At 34.8% G+C, this 20,351-nt stretch overlaps 1 protein-coding gene across 9 annotated transcripts in view; it reads left to right on the top strand.

Moving 5' to 3' along the window:
- The window catches only part of TRDN (triadin), a 373,465-nt gene that overhangs the window by 64,442 nt on the left and 288,672 nt on the right, over nucleotides 1-20,351 (top strand). For all 9 annotated transcript variants that reach the window (XM_073789556.1, XM_073789557.1, XM_073789553.1 and 6 more), the window contains exons 3-4: nucleotides 14,291-14,452; nucleotides 15,497-15,529. In XM_073789556.1, the coding sequence (XP_073645657.1) occupies nucleotides 14,291-14,452; nucleotides 15,497-15,529 (195 nt within the window). The remainder of the gene's footprint in view (nucleotides 1-14,290; nucleotides 14,453-15,496; nucleotides 15,530-20,351) is intronic.

Below are 20,351 nucleotides of genomic sequence, written 5' to 3'. Positions count from 1 at the left end.
AGGTGTTCTGTAGGTGTTGTTCCACATGTAGATGTATTTTTGATGTATTTGTAGGGAGGAAGATGATCTCCACGTCTTACTCCTCTGCCATCTTGAAGGTCTCCCCTGTATACATTTTAATATCACTAGTAAGAGATTCATTCCTCAGTTTTCTTGAAGGATGAATTCATCCCTTTTTTGTGAAAGAATTCCAGATTTCCTAAGAAAAATTCACTGTACCATGCTTTCATTTTCTTAGTCCCTTACAGGCACCTGTATTATCAGCAGTTAACACATTGTATTGTTAATATCTGTTTACTTGTCCATCTCACTCAAAAACTTAACCTTATTCAAGGAAGAAATTCTCTTATTCATCTCTGTACATGAGTGTCTGTCACATAGCAAGTTTTCTGCTATATATTGCTTAAAGGAATGAATAATGGTGATATTTTGATTTTGAAACAATTCCTTACCTTAGGAAGAAAGAAATATTTATCATAAAATTTTTATTTCATCCAGTCAAACAGGTTTTGACCCACTTTAAAAACTAATAAGTACATTTAATAAAATTAGAATGAAAAAAAATATGTTTATGAAATGATACTTGTCGGGCTTCCCTGGTGACGCAGTGGTTGAGAGTCCACCTGCCGATGCAGGGGACACGGGTTTGTGCCCCGGTCCGGGAAGATCCCACATGCCGTGGAGCGGCTGGGCCTGTGAGCCATGGCCACTGAGCCTGAGCATCTGGAGCCTGTGCTCCGCAACGGGAGAGGCCACAACAGTGAGAGGCCCGCGTACCGCAAAAAAAAAAAAAAAAAAATGATACTTGTCATATTTTGTAATGGTCATCTATGGCTGCGTAGTAAATTACCAGAAAAGTAAGAGGTTTAAAAAAATAATAAACATCTATCACTCCACACAGTTTCTGTGGCTTAGGAATTTGGGAATGGCTTATGTCGGTGGTTCTGGCTTAGGGTATATCTTGATGTTGCAGTGAAGACCTCGGTTGGGGCTGCAGACATCTGAAATTTTTTTTCTGGGGTTGCAGACCAGTTGGCAAGATGTCTCACTCATTCAGCTTTTAAGTTAATGCTGGTGTCTGCTCACATCATGGCAACTGGCATCGCCTAGACTGAGTGGCTCGAGAAAGAGCAAGGCAGAAGCCACAATGCCCCTTATGACCTACACTTTTAAATCCCACACTGCCATTTCTGCAAAATCCTTTAGGTCATAACAGGTCAACCCTATTCAGTGTTGGATGAGACTATACAATGGTAGGAATGCCCACAGGCAAGAATCACTGGGGGCCACTGTGATGGCTGGCTACCACATATTTTACTCTCAGAAAGTTATATTGCCAAGTTATGTATCTTAAGATAAATACTTAGATCTAAGGAAGTACCATTCAGTACTCTAATTGACAAAGAAAGATTGTAATTACAACAGGTGCAAAGAGAAAGATGGTGTGTTGGGATGGCTGGCAACCTGAAGCCATATTTCAGAAGACAAATATTCTCCAATGGATTTGAAATTTTAAAAAGTCTCAAAGCTAAAATTCTTCCAGACATATATATTGATTCTTCAAATAAGAAATTCAAATTAAAATTTGAATGATCAACTTCTAGAACCAAAAGAGTATAATAAATTCAAGGACATTATATAATTATAGCATAAAACCTGTATTAACCACTGGTTGAATGGGATACATCCACTTGTATTAAAATTCTGATTTCTTTTCTCCATTTATTAAGTTTTAACTTGCCTTTTTAATGTTTTTTTCACAGAAAAAATACCATTTGCTTCATTAAGAGTTTCAAAATGTAAATGATCCTCTTGTGTTTCTAATGCTATTTTTAACTGATACATTTCAAACATTTACCAGGGATTAATATTATTACCATGATGAGCCTTTTGTACCACATAGTAGTCTTCGAAAAATGTATCGTTAATGTTTAAAAAACAAGGTTGGTGGTACAAGAAAACATACTAGAAATAGTTGCTCTGAAAGCCAGAGAGAGCACCTGTCCTTGGGCTCTGACACTTGAGAAAAGTAGGTGAATGCTTCCAAGATATTAAAAAATGTTTACATAGAAATGAAAACCTATTTTCATAAGCAAGTACTATATGGGATTGAGAAGAATGATTCTCCTCTAGCCAATCTTCACAATTCCCTATTTTCTGAATTTGATCTGGTTGATCTGTATACAATCTACTTGTGAAGCACTAATAGAACTGGCTTATTTCAAAAGACTTGGGTTCACTCATATGCTTATTTCAGAAGACTTGGATTCACTGATATCTCTATAACCTACAAATTAGCATGACTAAGAAATTATATTTTCTTGTCTGTAAAATGGGGATGGCAGCTTGGTTTCTGGTCTGCAAAATTTGTGACTTTACTTCATCTTTTCAAATAAGACAAATTTTAGGACACAAAAATCAGATACTAGGAAAGAGATTCCACCTACCCTTCATTTCTTACTAAACATAATGTTAAAATACTATTCGAACAATGCTATGGTCTATCTGTCAGACTTTGATGAGAGTAGAGTCACTGTAAGTGATGTAAAATAGGGAATTTATTTTGTATGGCTTATGCATTCATGGGAGCTGATTAAGCAGTCTAGGTGAGGCTGTTGCAGTTTATCTGGTACAGGGTCAGAAGTCAGCAGAGTGGAAGATAGTGTAGAGGAGAAAAAATATCTTTTTCCTCTCCCCTTCTAAATTCTAGGCTGGGGCCCCTCTAACAAAAGACAAATTAATGAGAGAAAAGAGCTCATGTTTATTTAATATAAGCTTTATGGGACATAGGAGCCTTTCTTCATAAGGAAGTGAAGCCCTTAAGAGGCAGTTAAACCTGAGCATTTTTATGCTAGGTTTGGTGATAAGTGGAAAGCGGTGAAAAAATGTGACACGACGAAAAAGGGTCTGAGCTAAGTGTAGCAGATTGGGGGACACAGTAAGTCCTGTTCATTCAGATTCCTCTGTGCATTTGAGGATAAGGACATTCCTTTCCTCTGGGTGTAGGGAGGGCCTCTGTCACAGGAGGGCTTTATGACCTGCTTTAGGGGAGGGTCAGAAGGTTCTTCTTGCACATGCTATTTCTTCCATTCCTTCAGCTGAAAATATTCAATATGCTAAGGTGCCACATTTTGGGGTAGCATGTCCTGAACCCCATCACTGAAAAAGGCAGATGGAAAAAGAATAGGGGAGACAAAGGACAACCTGGAACCCTCATTTGACTCTCACCACCTCAAATTACGATGACGTGGGCGAGCTGCAATATAAGCTGGTGCCCTCCACCTGCTGAAGGAGATGCTGAAGGAGGAGGGCCAGTCAGTGGGAACTGGAAGAGATGCAGCCTGCTGCTGTCACACGTCAAGACCAGCCAGCATACCTGCCATAATGTGCATGAGAGGTGACAGCACCTGCCCTATATCAACCTTCAGAGAGTAAACAATGGCTATTACTTCTATTTTGCCTTCCAAAGCTTGTGCAAATTTCTCTTGTACCCAACTGTTACCTGGAACATTCATGTAAGGGAATTCTGGGAAATGTAATTCAAGTTTAGTGACTTGACAGCACACAAAACCACCCCATAGGATGACTATATAATTTATCATCCAAAACAGGACACTTGTGAGTGTGAAATGGAAAGCTATGAATATTTACCTCAGGACAGTAGGCAAAAACCAAGGTGTCTGATCACCTGGATACTATGTCTTCCGAAACCCCAAGTTGGGGTGGAGGGGCAGAGTAATGTTCATTCCTTAATAACTGAGCCTAGGCGGTCACAAAGGCTGCTAGAGGCATCGCCCCCAAGCTTCTGTAGACTCAGCCAGGAAGTCCTTCCAGAAAACGGTGGGGTGCTGTGATAGTTTAATGATTCTTTCAGGGTCAGAATTCGTGATCTTTTGTTGACATTCCTTACAGACTTCTTTGCCTTATTTACAAAGAGACAACTTTCTCTCTAAACAATAAATGCGAGCAAGTAGGATTTCTAAAGAAATGACTACAAACTTAGTTATTGGTGCGTGTTAATGATTTTCCTCTAGGTCAGAATGTACGTGAATAAATTGTAGTAATTTGTGGCTTTTCTTACCTAAAAACAAGGGTCATAATTTATTAGCATCTTCATCCATAAGAAGGGAAGATCATTATATGGCTGTACCAGGGGGTCTCAAAGCACGTTTAGTAATTCTTGCAGGCATTCCGCAAAATATACTTATTTCAAAACAATTTTGAAAGAATTAGATAAGATAATCTATGTAAAACATACCTGCCTGGCACATAGGAGGCACTCATTAAATGCAACTTGAATTTGAGTCTTATTACCAGGAAGTAAGATCAGTAATCTGAGAAGAGAGCAGCAAGAATATGATGGTCGGAAGCATCAATTTCTTATGAAAGTCTTGCAGACATCTCCTGATGTGCCTTTTAAATAGACTTTCTAATGAGGTGTGCCATTTATCTACTGCTCTTAAAAATTAATTTCCCTGATATTTTTTTTCCCCTGGCACTTAGCCCAGTAAAACAGGTGTACTGTTTGTCAGGCTATGAGTTTAGAGGAGCAAAGTGATTCAGGGAAGACCCAAAGTCAATCAGAATGTTTAAATTTAACATTTAATGTTATATATATATATGTATATGTGTCTGTGTGTGTGTGTGTGTATATAGAAATGCCTGTGTGACTGCATATGTGTGAATATGTTATTACATTTTAGGAGACTTGGAAAACTGGGACACTAAATGCAACATTTTAGACTTTATCAGTTCTCATGTGTACTGAGTTTTCAAGAATAGCTGATATTTTTGTGCTTCTTATTCTGATTCAAGTCTTATCTCAAATCCTACATTTTCTGTTCAATGTCCCAGGCCTATTTGGTCTTCTTGGTCACTACATCTATAAGGATGCATTTCATTACCTAATTCCAATCTGCTTATAAACACCTCAAGGAAAGAGAAGTTTTTATAGTCCAATGGTTCCCAGATCCTAATCAGAGTTTGTTGATTCTTCATGAAATGAAGAAAAAGATAAAGAAAAATATATCCACTTTAAAGATGTGTCCTTAATTCTATTGTTCCTACATTTTTGGTCGTAAAATTCTCTTTTGAAATGATGCTAATGACAGATATTTCTTCTGTTACAGTTTTTAAATGACATTTTCTTACAAAATAAAAAGTTGGTAATTCGATGTTGGGCTCCAGGTTTTTGCTGGTGGCAGATTTCAAGGTCAAGAAATCCAACTTTGATACCAATGCTCTATACCACTCCTTTGAACCTTAGCAAAGGAGACTTTATATTTATACATGTATCTAGATGGATACAATTATAAATCATACCGTACGTTAATACCCCACTTTTTGATGGTCCAGCTATTAAACATCTTTTAGTGCTGTGTTTGGATTCACTTCCTTAGAGAAACCTTTCCTGAACTTTCAGTGTAAATCAAGTCACTCTATCCTAATTCCCCATTATATCATTTACTCTTTACACACAGCACTTATTACAAGTTACATACATTTGATTGTGTGTGGTTACTTACTTAATATCTTTCTTCTCTACTGATCTGTTAGGTTTGCAAAGAAAATGACTGTCTATTTTATTTGCTTGATTTTTCTAGTGCTTAGAAGTGTTTAGCACTGTGAGCTCAATAAACATTTGAATGAATGTTGAGATGAAAGAATGAATAAATAAGTAAATAAATAAAGGAAAAGGTGGTAGTGTTTTTTACACTCTGAATGCTAAGTAATGAGCAGTCGTTCTTTATAGTTTATGATGATTTTGATAGTGTTAAGATTTACTTTTTAAACCTCTATTTCTCTGATTGAACCTTAAGCGTCTCAAAGGTAGGATTGTCTCATTTATCTTAATATTCCTGTTAACCTGCTTATTGCCTGGCACACATTGTTTAGTAAAATTTGTATGAGCTTAACAGGAGTTATTTGCTAAGCATATACAGCAAGCAAACAAGCAAAACTACACAACAGTAATAATAAAAGAACACGTGGACTTCAAGACCCAAGTGAATTAGTTGAATGCAGGCGCTGGGGGCTAAAGTACTGGGTTGAAGTCCTGACTCCAATTAGTAGCTGTGTAACCTTGGGAACATGACTTCCCTGTGCCTCAGTTTCTTTCTCTGTAGGCAATAAGAGTATCTGTTTCATATGGTTCTGTGAGCATTGAATGAGTTAATATATACAAAACATTTGGAATTTTGAATGGCACATAGTAATTGTTAGATAAATTGTAGTTAGTATTATTTTAATTTATTCTTCATGACTTTAAGCTTATTCAATGTTTCAGAAAGATGAATAGTCATATTTCAAAAAGATGAATTGACTACATGATTTCCAATTTTAAATATCATTTGAATATACATAGATTCTACCAATTACACAATAGTAATCCAATGATTAAAGTATTCTATTTTATTTTCACATTGAGGGAATGTTCTAGCCATTCTGAAATGGCTTATTATTTTTATATGATATAGTAAGAACATAATTCATGGCCCTACATGCTCCATTTTAACGTGGTTAAAAAAACTTTAAAATTATTTCTTTGAGGACTTCCCTGGTGGCACAGGGGTTAAGAATCCGCCTGCCAATGCAGGGCACAAGGGTTCGACCCCTGGTCCAGGAAGATCCCATATGCCCCGGAGCAACTAAGCCCATGCGCCACAACTACTGAGCCCACGTGCCATAACTACTGAAGCCTGTGCCTGGAGCCCATGCTCTGCAACAAGAGAAACCACTGCAATGAGAAGCCCTCGCACCACAATGAAGATTAGCCCCTGCTCTCCGCAACTAGAGAGAGCGCGTGCACAGCAACGAAGACCCAACACAGCCAAAAATAAAAAATAAATAAATTTATTTTTAAAAAATTATTTTTTGGCTAACACTGAGCAATAGAATAACTAAAGAGAATATATAATATAGTCAAGAGTTTCCAAAACCCATCCTTGACTTGATGAAATACATGTTTATTCAGTACGTAGTCAGGATATGCTAACTGCTGTATGAATCCCAAATCTAATATCTTTCTTTTTCACTGGTCTGCTAAATTGATAACATAATGATCCAAGTAAGTCATCTAACTGGAGTAGTATGATATTTTGACTGTTCTTGTGCTACCAGGAAATTAATCCTATTAGCTTGGAAACAAATCTATAGAAATCTATAAATCTACAGAAAACTTGCTTTCTCGTTCCTTGTTAATACATGTAACACTGGGATTGTATTTATACTTAAGATATACATTTTTAAGAGGAGGAAGGAAAGTTAATTTTTCAATTAATATAACATCCACACCATGATTATTAATAAAATTATAGTAAGACTCTTCCATTTTTATACAGATGCTTGACATGAATAAAAGAAGCCAAAAGTTGTTTGTGATTTTTGTTTCAGAATGTAAAATGCCCTTTATTTGACATGGGTCTAGCTCCAGCTAGCTGGAAATATTCCAGGCTTAAACACCTGCAACACAGTTTTGCCAGCAAAAAATTGGTTGATTGGGGTCATATTGAGAAAGAGAGGTGAAATGTACATCTATTTGCATTAATGCTTCTTATTGCCTCAAAAAGTAGCAGTTGAGGAACAGCAAAGGACAACTTAGAAACATATTTTGAAACTTTTAAATATTGAAATAGTCACACAATTAAAACTAAAGATGCTTGTGTTTAATTTCATTAGGGTTCCACACAAGTGCACATTTCTAAAATACTGAAGTTAGTTAATAGTAAAGATGAGTATGGGAAAATTTCAATTGAGAAAATGTTAAAAATCAGAAGGAAAATGCTCATGCCTCAGATGTTGAATGGCAAGGATTGGAGCTACACTATGACTATTCAAATGTAGATTAGAAAACTGACAGTCATTTCCTTGTGCAGTCAATAAAACAATTAGCTCACCAAAACTGCTTTTAAATCAGGATCCTAGTTTTTCTTTTCTTTAAATTCATCTAAATATCTAACATCTGCAAGGATTTTATTTTTTTCAAAATTGTAATTCAAATGGGTTTTATCTTTTAGAATCTGATGCATTTCAAGAGCTTTGTGTTCACCCTTCATTTTATTTTATTTTTTGTATGATTCTCACTAAAGGATGGAGAAGCCTGATCATTGCAATCTAATATGGGCAGTATCCGGAGATCAGAGGTAGGAGAGAGAGGGGAAGAAGATAAGAGAGATGGAGAGAGAAAGGGAGAGAAAGAGAAAATGACAATGTTTTGGGAATCTGTGTTTATCTGGGATATTAAAAGATAAACTGAGGCATATCCAGAATTTTAAGAATATAAGCAAAAATTGATTTGTATCAGGCAGCACCAAACCCAAAATGCTTAGGGAGCACTCTGCTGACAGGAGTTCAGGAAAAACTTTTACAGAGAAGAGGCGGAAGCAAAGCAAGGAAATCATTTGATTGGCTACAGCTTAAGTGTTTGCCTTATTTGGGAAAGGCTAGCTGGCTCTTTGTGACTTGTTGTCCTAGGTTTGATTTCTTAACCTTGAGACGCTTAAAGGCTTAGGTTTTGTTTGCTGTCAAAGGCTGCTAAGGTATTAGAGCCACCTCAGTCTAATGGCCTCCTTGTTTAATTAATTTAACAGAGAAGTACAAGTTATTGCTTCAGGAAGATCTTGTTTTATAAAAGGGCTTATCACTCTTAAAGAAATATGTGGGGGCTTCCCTGGTGGCGCAGTGGTTGAGAGTCCGCCTGCCGATGCAGGGTGACCTACTCACCCAGAAGTTTGCTTATAACTGACTTTCACACATAATGACTTCCCAGTCCATATCTTTAACCCTAATCTCTCTCCATTTTTCTAATTGCGTTGACATTCATTTGGAACATCAAACTCAAAATTCCTAACTGAGCTGGTTATATTGGGTTGGCCAAAAAGTTCGTTCGGGTTTTTCCATACAATGGTACAAAAACCCGAACGAACTTTTTGGCCAGCCCAATATTTCTTTCCAGGTCAGCCTCCTAGATTACAAAACCAGTTTCCTAAGTCAGAAAAGGGGGACTCCTCACATACTTTCCTCTTTCCCCACTACGCATGAACGTTCAGTGATCAAAAAGAACTCATTCTACTTTCCAAACATCTGTTGATTCTGTTCTATACTCTGTACCTTGTCTCTAGAACTCTTGCCTTGGTTTCCCCAAAATTGTTACACTAGCCATATATTTACTCTTTGCCTCTAATCTTGCCTCTTCCTCTTTTCTCATTCTGTGGCCAGATTACTGTAAATGGCAAATCTCATTTTATTATTCCCCTATTTAAAATTTTAGATGTCTTCCTTTAAATATAAATATGTATATGAAATAAATATATGAAATAATGAAAGTATAAGCCAAAATTAACAAAATTAGGTAGCTGTCAAAAGAAGAGGACAGTATAGCAAGGGATTAGGATGGCAACAAAACTTTTCTTAATATGTGCTCTTAAATGGTTTTGACTTAGGGAACTTGTAAATGTCATTTTATAATTTAAAAAATTTTAAATAATTAAAATTAATCACTAAAATTTGAAAACGCACTGAAGCAAATGAACCTAAATCTATATCAAGTTATTTGCATAACCAGAGAAAATAATTACTTTAAATAACTTTAAAACATACAATTCTGACTCTCTGTCCTTAGTATGATATAGTTCAATGAGGAAAAGAAATGAAAAGAGATCTAAAACTCTATTCACTGTTTTTATTGTTATTAGTAGTATTGCCGTCATTTTATTTGAAATTGTTATTGGTATACTGTAGGAAAAAATGAAGTAATTAATTAAGTTGATATCATTAAGAAATCAGATTTTCAACAGAAGAGAAGAAATGTGAGTTTAATAGCAAAAATGGTGTGTGAAAATTCCAGATTTTACTTGGAAATGTCAGTGTAAACACATGACTGAAATTTCATATTCCTTGGCCAAATCCAACTCAATGAGCACCCCTGCTGACCAAATTTTGGTCTCAAAATACCATTTCCCAATAAAAGGAACTGTGATTCCTCCAAGAAGTGGCTGATTCCATACTTGGCAAAAGAAAGATACAAAACTTACTTTGGACATTTTTTTGTGCCTCAAACAAGAAACTATCAAACAAATTATGGAACAGACATGCATGTTGAAGTATTTATGGATCTGGGATTAAGAATTTAGTTATCTAGGATTTGCTTTAAAATATTTACTAAACTAGAAAAAAGAAAAGATAAATGTGGGAGAGAAGAAATATAAATAAAACTGGTAAAATGGTAACTATTGAAGCTAGGTGTCATGGATTTGTATTGTGTCATTTTGGCTAGGATAAAACCATGTTTTCTAGAATTCCCTCCCCTGCATGGTTGTGGGTTTGTGTGAGCCAGAAGGATCATTGTGTGAGAGATTTGAGAGGCAGAGGCAAGCATGACCAGGGAGGTCATTGCAGGGGACCAGGGGCAGTTGCACACGCCGGTTGTCACTGATCCCTTGACTCACCTTGTTGGCATGGGACAGCAGCTGCTCCTGAAGCGACCCCAGCACCTCCCAGAGCTTCCTTTGGCTTCTTCACTCCTGGCCTAGGTACATATTTAACTCCATGAGAAGGGTTTGGAGGTCTTAGGACTGATGCAGTTTCCAGTGTGTTCTCTCAACCCTCACAGGCGCCAGATTCCACTGCTTCTTTTACTTTTCGCTCATTTTTTCTTCCTGAGTACCTCTTATTTTGTCCTCAGGCCCCAACACCACAGACATAAGTAAAAATCTTTCATAGTGTGATGAATATTAGAAGTACCATGGGAATTTTATGAATCCAGCTTTTTATTTTGCCATATTCTGAGGAGTGTTCACTGAGGGTAAGGATAAAAGGTTACAGGGAATTTCAACTTCTGTATATGGTCTATGTTAAAAATCTAGTGGAAGGAAAATCTATGCAGAGACGCTTGATTTTGAAGTTAACTCATTTATGTAATTCAGGGCAGGTGATTACATACAACTACTTTTTAAGTTTTTATACTTTTAAAATATAATATCTGTTATTGAGTATGGCAATATCCTGGTACTCACTCATTTATAAAAGAAGGCATTTAAACATAGCAAAATGAGGACTTCCCAGGTGGCGCAGTGGTTGAGAGTCCGCCTGCCGATGCAGGGGACACGGGTTCGTGCCCTGGTTTGGGAAGATCCCACATGCTGCGGAGCGGCTGGGCCCGTGAGCCATGGCCGCTGAGCCTGCGCATCCAGAGCCTGTGCTCCACAACGGGAGAGGCCACAACAGTGAGAGGCCCGCGTACCGCAAAAAAAACCCCAAAAAAACTAATGCAAAAATCTGGGATGAACGAAATATCAAAATTTTAACTAAAGACAGAAGCATTGTTACTGATTTTTCCTTTTGTCTCTGGCTTCAGTATGGCATAGTTCAGCGCTAGGTAGGAGAGCTGCACTTGACTCAAGTTCTTTCATTTTTAGCCTTTGCCTTCCTCAGTGAGTCAGTCCTCATGGTTATAAGCTGCTATAGCAGTTCCAGGCTTTATATTCTCATGCAGCAAAGTCCTTGTTCCCCCTTTTAAAAGCAAGAAAAGCCCTCCCAGAATCTCTCATTCAACATCTTACTACAGAACCAATTGCAAATTCATGGTTTTGTTTGTTTGTTTGCTTTTTGATTGCAGTATTGCATAGTAGTTGAGTCATACCCTGGATGGTGCAAAATCTGGCTCCGTTACTTACTAGCTATGCAGCCTTAGGTATTTTATTTAACTTCCCTCTGTCTCAGTTTTCTTATATTTAAAATAGAGATGTCTACCTCATTGGGTTTTTGAAAGGAAAAAGTGAGTTAGTATACATAAAGTTCTTAGAATGGTACCTGGCAGGTAATATAGACCCTAAAAGTGTTAGCTACTACCATTTTTATGATGATCCTTGTTTTAATGTATGTAATTTAACTCATGGAAACATGAAAGGTAGAGAAGTACGATTAAAAAAGAAAACATCTATAAAAGGTTTAGTTGCATTGTATAATATTATCCCCACTGTTATAATTTGGATGTGATGTCTTAGAGAAGGAATAAGAATTAACTTGAGGACTACTATCTTTTTAAAGATATATCTATATCCATATCTATATGTGTTTTTAAAGTTGTTTTCCATGTGCCTGAAAATCAGAAGCTGGTCTCAAGGTAGCAAAATATTTTTTTCATGAAAATAACCTGGTTTGACTATCTTAGAACCAGGCAATATACATGTCTGCAAAGTGTATATATAGTGCATTTAAGCATAAGGATAATTAAACTGATATCTATTTTGTTGGATTTTATTGTTAAGTTCCTCAGTGAACACTTAGAAAGAAGAGGAATGGGGAAATGGTCTCAATCTATTCAGATCATAAAAATCCCATTTGCAATATTCTTCCATTAGATATAAAATATACTAGTGCTAAAAATGCCTTTAATGGTACCAGTCCAGTCCAGTTCCTTACACATAATTCTTTTAAAATTCTCAAATGCAATTATAAAATTCCACTTCATTTCCTTTCTCTAAGGTTTAATCTCACCTTTCAGACTACCGTATCTTGCTCACATGACACTCTCCAGAATGCAGTGAAATAAGGTCCAAAGAGTAAAGTTATGTTGTCACTGAATCATGGAGGTAGGTTTCCCTGAGACCAGTTGTAACTTGGCATCCTTGTGATGGGTCGTGAATCCTCTGAAATTAAAAATTTCCCCAGAAATCTTATCTCTAATATTATTTGTCCCTCTCTATGGCATCTTACCCATCAACATAAAAATGGAACGTTCTTCCCACTTGAACAACATAAGCAATGGAAACCCCACTATGATTCTAGTCCTTCAACTATTGCCCAATCTCTGTCATTTTACAGTAAAATATACTTACTACCTCTAAATTCTTCCCATTTAGTCTTGAATGTATTTCACTGAAATTGCCCTTTGAAGGTCACCAGTGACATCTTCATCATTAAATCTAAAGCTCTGTTCTCAGTCTTCATCTTTCTTGACCTATCAGCAACATTTGCCAACTGCTCACTTTATCCTCACAGAAACAATTTCTTGACTTGATATCTAGTACATTATACTGTCTTTTTTTCTGCCTCTCAATTAATCTCCCTCTGTGTCTCTTTGTCTCTGTCTGTCTCTCTTCTCTCCTCAGAAGCCATTGCTGGTTCTTCCTCATCTCTCTGACTTATCTCACTGTCTTGTAAATGTTGGTGTGTTCCTAGGTCCACTCCCTTAGTGATCACATTCAGTGTCATAGCTTTGAATGCTTTCTATTCTTTATTGAATTTCCAAGTTTCCGTCTTCAGCTAGAACTTCATTTTTGTAGAACATATTGAGCTATACAAATGTCTACATCTCCACATAGAGTTCCAATAGACAACTCAAGTTTAACAAGTTTAAAACTCAGCTACTTAAATATTCTGGGCAACAAACCCTGTTTCTCTCCAGTCCTCCCCATTTCAGTAAATGGTATTTTCATCCTTCCAGTTTCTCAAACCAAAAACCTTGAAGTTATTCCACACCCCTCTCTTTCTCTCACATCCAACAGCCATACTGTCAGTCTATACATTAATTCTATCTTTTAGATACACTCAGAATCTGATCACACCTCACCACACAAACTGGTACCACCCATATAGAAATCACCATCTTCTTTCCCTTGGATTATGGGTTATTTCATTTGGCTTCTTACTGATCTCCCTGTTTCCAACCAGGCATTCTTTCAATCTTCAACATGGCAAATGTTACATAAATCAAATCACTTTTTCCTCTGCTCAGACCTTCCAATGACTTCCTATCTCAATCAGAGTAAAAACCTAATTTTGGCATACTTAACCCTTAGAAAGTATAATATGTTGATATAATTCTAGTCCCTTAAGATGTCAAAGGGAGAAGAATCCCTGAAAAGCTTAGTTTTTAAAATTAAGGAAAACATAAATCTAAAAATTTAATTACAGATTGATGAAAAATCAGGTGCAACTTAAACCATATTTCTAGATATATCACCTCTTCAATCAGATCTTAAAGGCTACCCTTAACCCTTCAGAGCAACTTTCATGTAACTAGAATGAGAATAACAACATATTGGAAATCCCTAATGTGTCTGTTTTCTTGCTTGCATTTTTATTATTTAATCTTTTATTTCACAAACAGTTTATATCTCCTAGGATATAAGAAAGGGAAGATTTACAGACTTCAGTTTTTCCTAATTCTATCCATTGAAGTTACTAGAAGTAACTCAAATGTGTTAAAAGAATAAATCAGGAAAAGCAGCTTTTCTTAGTTTCTTTGGGAATGATTACAAAACTTCTCTTTGTTTTTAATTACTTTTAGCAAGCTCTATTTCCAAGATTGGCTCAGATCCTCTAAAACTTGTACATGATGCTGTGGAGGAAACCACGGACTGGGTCTATGGCTTCTTTTCTTTGTTGTCTGACATCATCTCGTCTGAGGGTGATGAAGAAGATGATGATGGAGACAAGGACACTGATAAAGGTACAAAGAGCATAAAAATATATCTAACTGCTAGGACCGATGATTGATACGCATTACAATAGTTTGCTTAAGTTTAAGCACACATGAGCACTTGGGTCAGGCTAAACCAAAATGAATACACTTCAGAGTGCAAATAGCCTATCAACAGGCTGCCAAACTCAGTAAATTGGTCTCTATATGGCTTTCATCTTATAGCTTATCTGCCATTATGTCAAAGATGTCAAATGCTGCATTAGAGTAGCATTATTGTAGAGAGGGACTTATTATATGATCCTACAGAACCACAATAGAAACACATTTATATGCTTCTTCAGGAACAAAAAATTGCTGCTATTTCCCAAGTTTGAAAACTAAATATACGTATAAATACGTTATACATATAATTCATATTTACAGTCAAATAGAGAAGGCAATCCTACTAAAATCACAATGAAAGTTAATTAATTGAATCAAATGGAGGTGTAGAATGGAGGGACACATTCTAAATGTCACAACAATTATGCAACTAAACTATTTACTCTCTAGAATGTATTGATGATCAAAAGGAAATAACAAACTTAAACCACATGTAAACTGCTATTGAGTGGATGTGAAAAGAACAAAGCGTTGTAATTCTGCTTTTTAGATGGCATTTTTAAGATCAGCCTTACTCATCAGAAATTACATATTCAGCCTTGACTACCAGGAAAGCTCTTATTATTTTAGTCCTTTCTGACTTTGTCTGAATTTGTATTCTTTGGCTCCTGTGAAAGGTCGAGACGAACAATAGAGGACTGAAATGAACATGATATACGAACTATAATGTATAATTTGGATCACTGCCACAATTTTATTGAACTCATAAAAGTGAAACTATCTCAAATAAATGTACATAGGCAAAGTGTATACTTAAAAATTGGAATTTGGAAGGCAAAGTAATATATGAACTACTATTATCAAAACTAATAGATGGTTTTTTAAAAATGAATGAAAGAAAATGGGAAAATAGGCAATATTATGCTCTGCTGAAAGTTTTTCTAATTTACTGTTTTTGCCTTGGTTTAGGAGAAATAGAGGAGCCTCCCTTGAAAAAAAAAGGTTAGTTGTGTTGACCTTTGAAAAAAAGTATTTTTCTTTTATGGTAATGTTGATTTTCACCATAACTTAAATAGATTTTACTTTGTTACAGACAATTTATTTTTAATGTAGAGTTTTTGTCTAATGGTTAGATTAAGGTTTATAGTTAAGAAAAGAAATACTCGATTCTTTCCAATGAAGCTAATCCCATCATTTTTAAGTTGATTATTTAATAAATACCTTCTTCAGTAGATGTGCAAATCAATCTACACACTGATCAATGTGAATTTGAATTGCAGGAATGAGGGGTGAGTTCTATAGTTTTCTAAATGGCCCAGAAGATGAGGATGCCCATGATCTTTATTATTCTCACTGTGGCCAAATATATAGATTTTAAATTTTTATTCTTTTTCTTATGTTATTGTCAGTATTATTTTTCAATTTTAGGTGATATCTATTGGACAGGGAGCTGAGATAGTGTGGAGGATAATAATCTTGAAGGCACAGGCATATGCAGTCGGTATGTGCTATGTGTCATCCCAAAGCAGCAGAGTCATCTGGGTGTGCTTGGCTGTGGTTTACAGGGATTCCTTGAAGGAATAAGCAACGTCGTCAGTCACTGAATGGAATGATCATAAATCCAAAAGATGGGAGCAATATGACTGGGAAAAAGGGGTTATAACTGTGGGGCAAAAGCCTCAGAGATTTTTACAGGAAGGGGTAGGAATTATGTCTAGAAGGAATAATAGGGAGCAAAGGATACCATCCTGAGGTATATTTGGTATGAGATAGAAACATAAAAGCCAGACTTAATACAGTTAGTTATTGCTGCACATGTTGGGCAATAGCTCTTGGGAGTATTTATTACAGAGGAGAACTTGCTGGCCTCTGTTGCTATCTCCCTAGACCTACTGTGAGCAAGCAATAGCATCCAAATTTGGAGCTTCGGGCTTGCCTGACCGATGATGATAACCTCACTGTTTGGGATAAAATCTACTTAGTGTATGTTAATTTGGAAAATTTGTATCTGTAACTTGCCCAGTAAAAGGTAAAGTAGTGAAACTCAAGTGTGGAACCGCCATTCAGAAATGAAAGTGTTTATGAAGCTATTGAGAGCAGAAAGGATGGGTTGCCCTACTCACAAATCCATGGTGAGAACCCAAGAACTCAAGACATTCTTAAGTCATCAAATCCAGGTATGGAGAATCTAGATTAGTTTATAAACTTCTTGAGGTAAAAAGCAGAGTCTTTTTATAGCTGATCTCCAATGGATACTGCCCAGAACATAGTCAAAGTTTAAGCTAATGAGTTACCAGTGATGGTCTGGAAATTATAACTTGTATATATATTTATTCCATTTGGATATGGAAGAGTGAAAAACAAATATTTTCTTATTTATAAAATAAATTCTACAAGAATATCATATAAGATCATATTCTCCATAAATCAATATCTAGTATTTAATATAGAATCTGTTCATTGCTTTTTATTTGAATTTTCTGGTGGGATTATTTTAAAATTAAGTTTTATGAAATGATTAGCATAAATTGCAAATACACGCAAAACTGTTTAATTATTGTTTTTAAATTATTGTATTGCTTTACCAAATCAACAGAAAAACTATTAAATAGTTGTTTAAGATACTTTTAAAAAATGTCAGTAATGATCATTAGTTAAAGCAGCCTAAAGGATATATATATTTAAAACCATGTACACTAATGTCTAAAAGGAGAATTGACTAAAATCACCTGAATATATTTTCTTAATATTATTATTTACAGAGTTACATGAGAAAGTGGACATTTAAAGCAACATCTTATACATCCTACCTTGGGTACAGAGGCTGTAATAAACATTAGTTATAAAAGAAATATATTTAATTACAATTATTTTTTATTTAAAACCTTTTCTTTTGTAGAGTCATAGAAACAATGAATTTTAAATCAGTATGTGATATTTTACAAAGCATTTCTAATACATATTCTGCTTTTAAAAGTATATTTTTAATGTTATTATTAGGGAAGAGACTCCATGAGCTTATCTCTATCTTATGATGAATTATTTTATAAATTCTATATTTTAAAATTGTGGTTTAAGAAGTTTTTAGGTTTTTTTTGATAATCTAGAATTATATCCTCTTAAAATATTTGATTTTCACCTGTCTAAATGAGTCTTTATTAGTCTCTTCATTAGTACTCTTTCCCATTCAGACACATTCAATGATATTTAGCCATTTTATATTACCTAATTATCAGGCTGTGACATTGTTTATTCGACTGTTCTGTATCTATATGAAGCATTTTATTTAAATGTGCTTAAAATGTTGGTTTCATTTGTCCAGTTATTGCTATTTTTACCAAAATAAAAATTTAGCTACCTTGTTATTTATGGGTGGAGTTTGCAGTTTTAATTTGATATGGAATAACAGTACAGTCAAATAATCTCAGGGTTGCCTGGTTGATTATTAAACAGATTATTAATATGGTTGAAATTTTTGAATCTGCTCTTCTGTGGCTTATGTTGTTATATATAAATATAGCTTTAGGGTATTAAGTGTAGTACCTAGTGTCTTTACATTCTTCATGCATATTTACTTTTCAGCTTGTCAAAATTTTTAAATATTAAATTCTATTTCAAATACTCCATGATGCAGGCTGAAGGCACTGAATCATTGTAAAATATTACATTTTTATTGTATAATTACTTAAAACATAACTATGAAAACCAATACCATTGTAAATTATATATTCTGGAACAATTCTTTGCTATGTAGGGTGGGTGTGCTTTGTTTACCTAGAATCAGCCTGTTGAGTAGCATTCTTCACACCAGGGTACCTATCACGGACATGTTAACACCACACTTTCCAACGGATAAACGAGTGAGGATAGCATCAAAGGAATCAAATTACATTTGTATTCTTTCCTAAAATTGATCTGCCTGAGAAGATATCCAAGGTTATCATAGTAATTCTTCTATGTTATGAGATAAAGAAGTGTCTTTCACACATCTTCACATTGCTAGAATGCCAACCAAAGAGACCAATAGGCCTTCCTGTCCTATCTTGCATATATCTGCTAAAGGAGAGGCATGGTGCTGATACTCAGGTGTTCTGTGTCATGATGGGATGTTCTGAAGTCAGAGATAAGGTAGAGCGGGGAGATGGGAACAATGGCAAGTTTCATTTAATGGTTTTGCCTTTTATTTAGCTGAATAATGTGAAAGAGTGCATTGCTCTTGAGGGAGACTCCCTTGAGAGCAAAACAGAAAGAACATCCATAGGAAATACTGAAAGCTAAAAATGGCTTTTAAAAATTTAAATGTAAGCAGTTCTTTTCAGTTATTCTCAATATTTGTTCCTAGGAAGTGTCACTGGTTTGAAACTACTTTGAAACAATCAAAGCAGTGTAGGTTAGTGACACTAATTCTTTTAAATATAACTGAATATTTCTAAGGCAACCAGACTGTTAACGATGCATTGAATAAACCCATGGATGTCACATTTCTGATGCATTTCAGAATAATTCTGTATTGTTCAAAAAGAAATGTAAAACTTACCTTATGTAATTAATTATATTATGAAATACTTATCTAACTGATGTCAAACCTTATCATATATCATTTAATATAAAATGTTTAATATTTTGTACCTCCTATTGACAAAAAATTAAATTATATACTATTTGCAGAACCATTACACTATGTGTATGTGTATATATATATAGATGTTTGTATGTATATATATACATAATATATTATGTATCATTTATTCGTTATACGTTTTTTATTATATGTATTTTCTACCTCCTACTAACAAAAAAAACCCCACTATATGCCAGCTGGCTGCTCAATAAATATATATATGTAAATGTATACATTTAATATATATTCTACTTTGCCTATAAATTATAAAATTTTATCATGATATCTAACAAAATTATTGGAGTTATTTCTTTTATATTTGCAACTTTAAAAATTATTCCCAAAAGTAAAACATCAAAATTTGGTATCCCCCTAACATGTATATTTCAGGAATATCAAATTTTTAAAAATACTCCTAGCTCCATAAACAACTAAAAATTTTACTTATATGGTACCTGACATTAGTTCAAGTAAAATAATGTGCAGCAGAATATTGGTTTGTCTTGTTTTATAACTTATTGTAAAATAAACGTATTATATTAAATCCAAATAATTTAAATATGTTGCAAAATTTATTACTTTCATAATAATTTCCTCAAAATACACACTAAAATTTTTTTTAAACTGAAAAGCAAAATTATATTTTTTTGAAAAAGGGTAAGTTTGATTTACGTAAAAAATTTGAAAACAAAGGCTGGCTTTGCCCATTAGTTAACATAGCAAACATTTTCAAAGTAAGTGAGCGGCAGCACCGAAGTTTAGATGAAATATACCTAAAGCAAGAATTACAATTGAAACATAAAGCAATATCATTTTATCCTAAATTATTACATTATACAATTTTTATTGAGTTATAATTAACATACAATATTATATTAGTTTCAGGTGTACAAAATAGTGATTCAGTATTTTTATGCATTATGAAATGTTCACTGCAGTAAAACCAATTACCATCCATCACTATACACAGTTGCTACAAAATTATGGACTATATTCCCTATGTGTACATTACATTCCTGTGATTTTTTGTTTTATGGCTGGAAGTTTACACTTCTTAATCCCTTTCATCTATTTCGTCTGTCCCTCTCCTCGCACCCCCCCAGTAATCACCAGTTTGTTCTCTGTATCTCTTGGAATCTAAAAAATAAACAAACAAAACAAAGCAGCAACAACAAAAAACAAGTAACCAAATTAAAAAATGGG

Source organism: Tursiops truncatus, chromosome 12 (genome assembly GCF_011762595.2).
Source record: "Tursiops truncatus isolate mTurTru1 chromosome 12, mTurTru1.mat.Y, whole genome shotgun sequence".
Taxonomy (NCBI): Eukaryota; Metazoa; Chordata; class Mammalia; order Artiodactyla; family Delphinidae; genus Tursiops; species Tursiops truncatus.
Note: the sequence above shows the minus strand (reverse complement) of the source record. Positions and strands in the feature narration are given on the sequence as shown.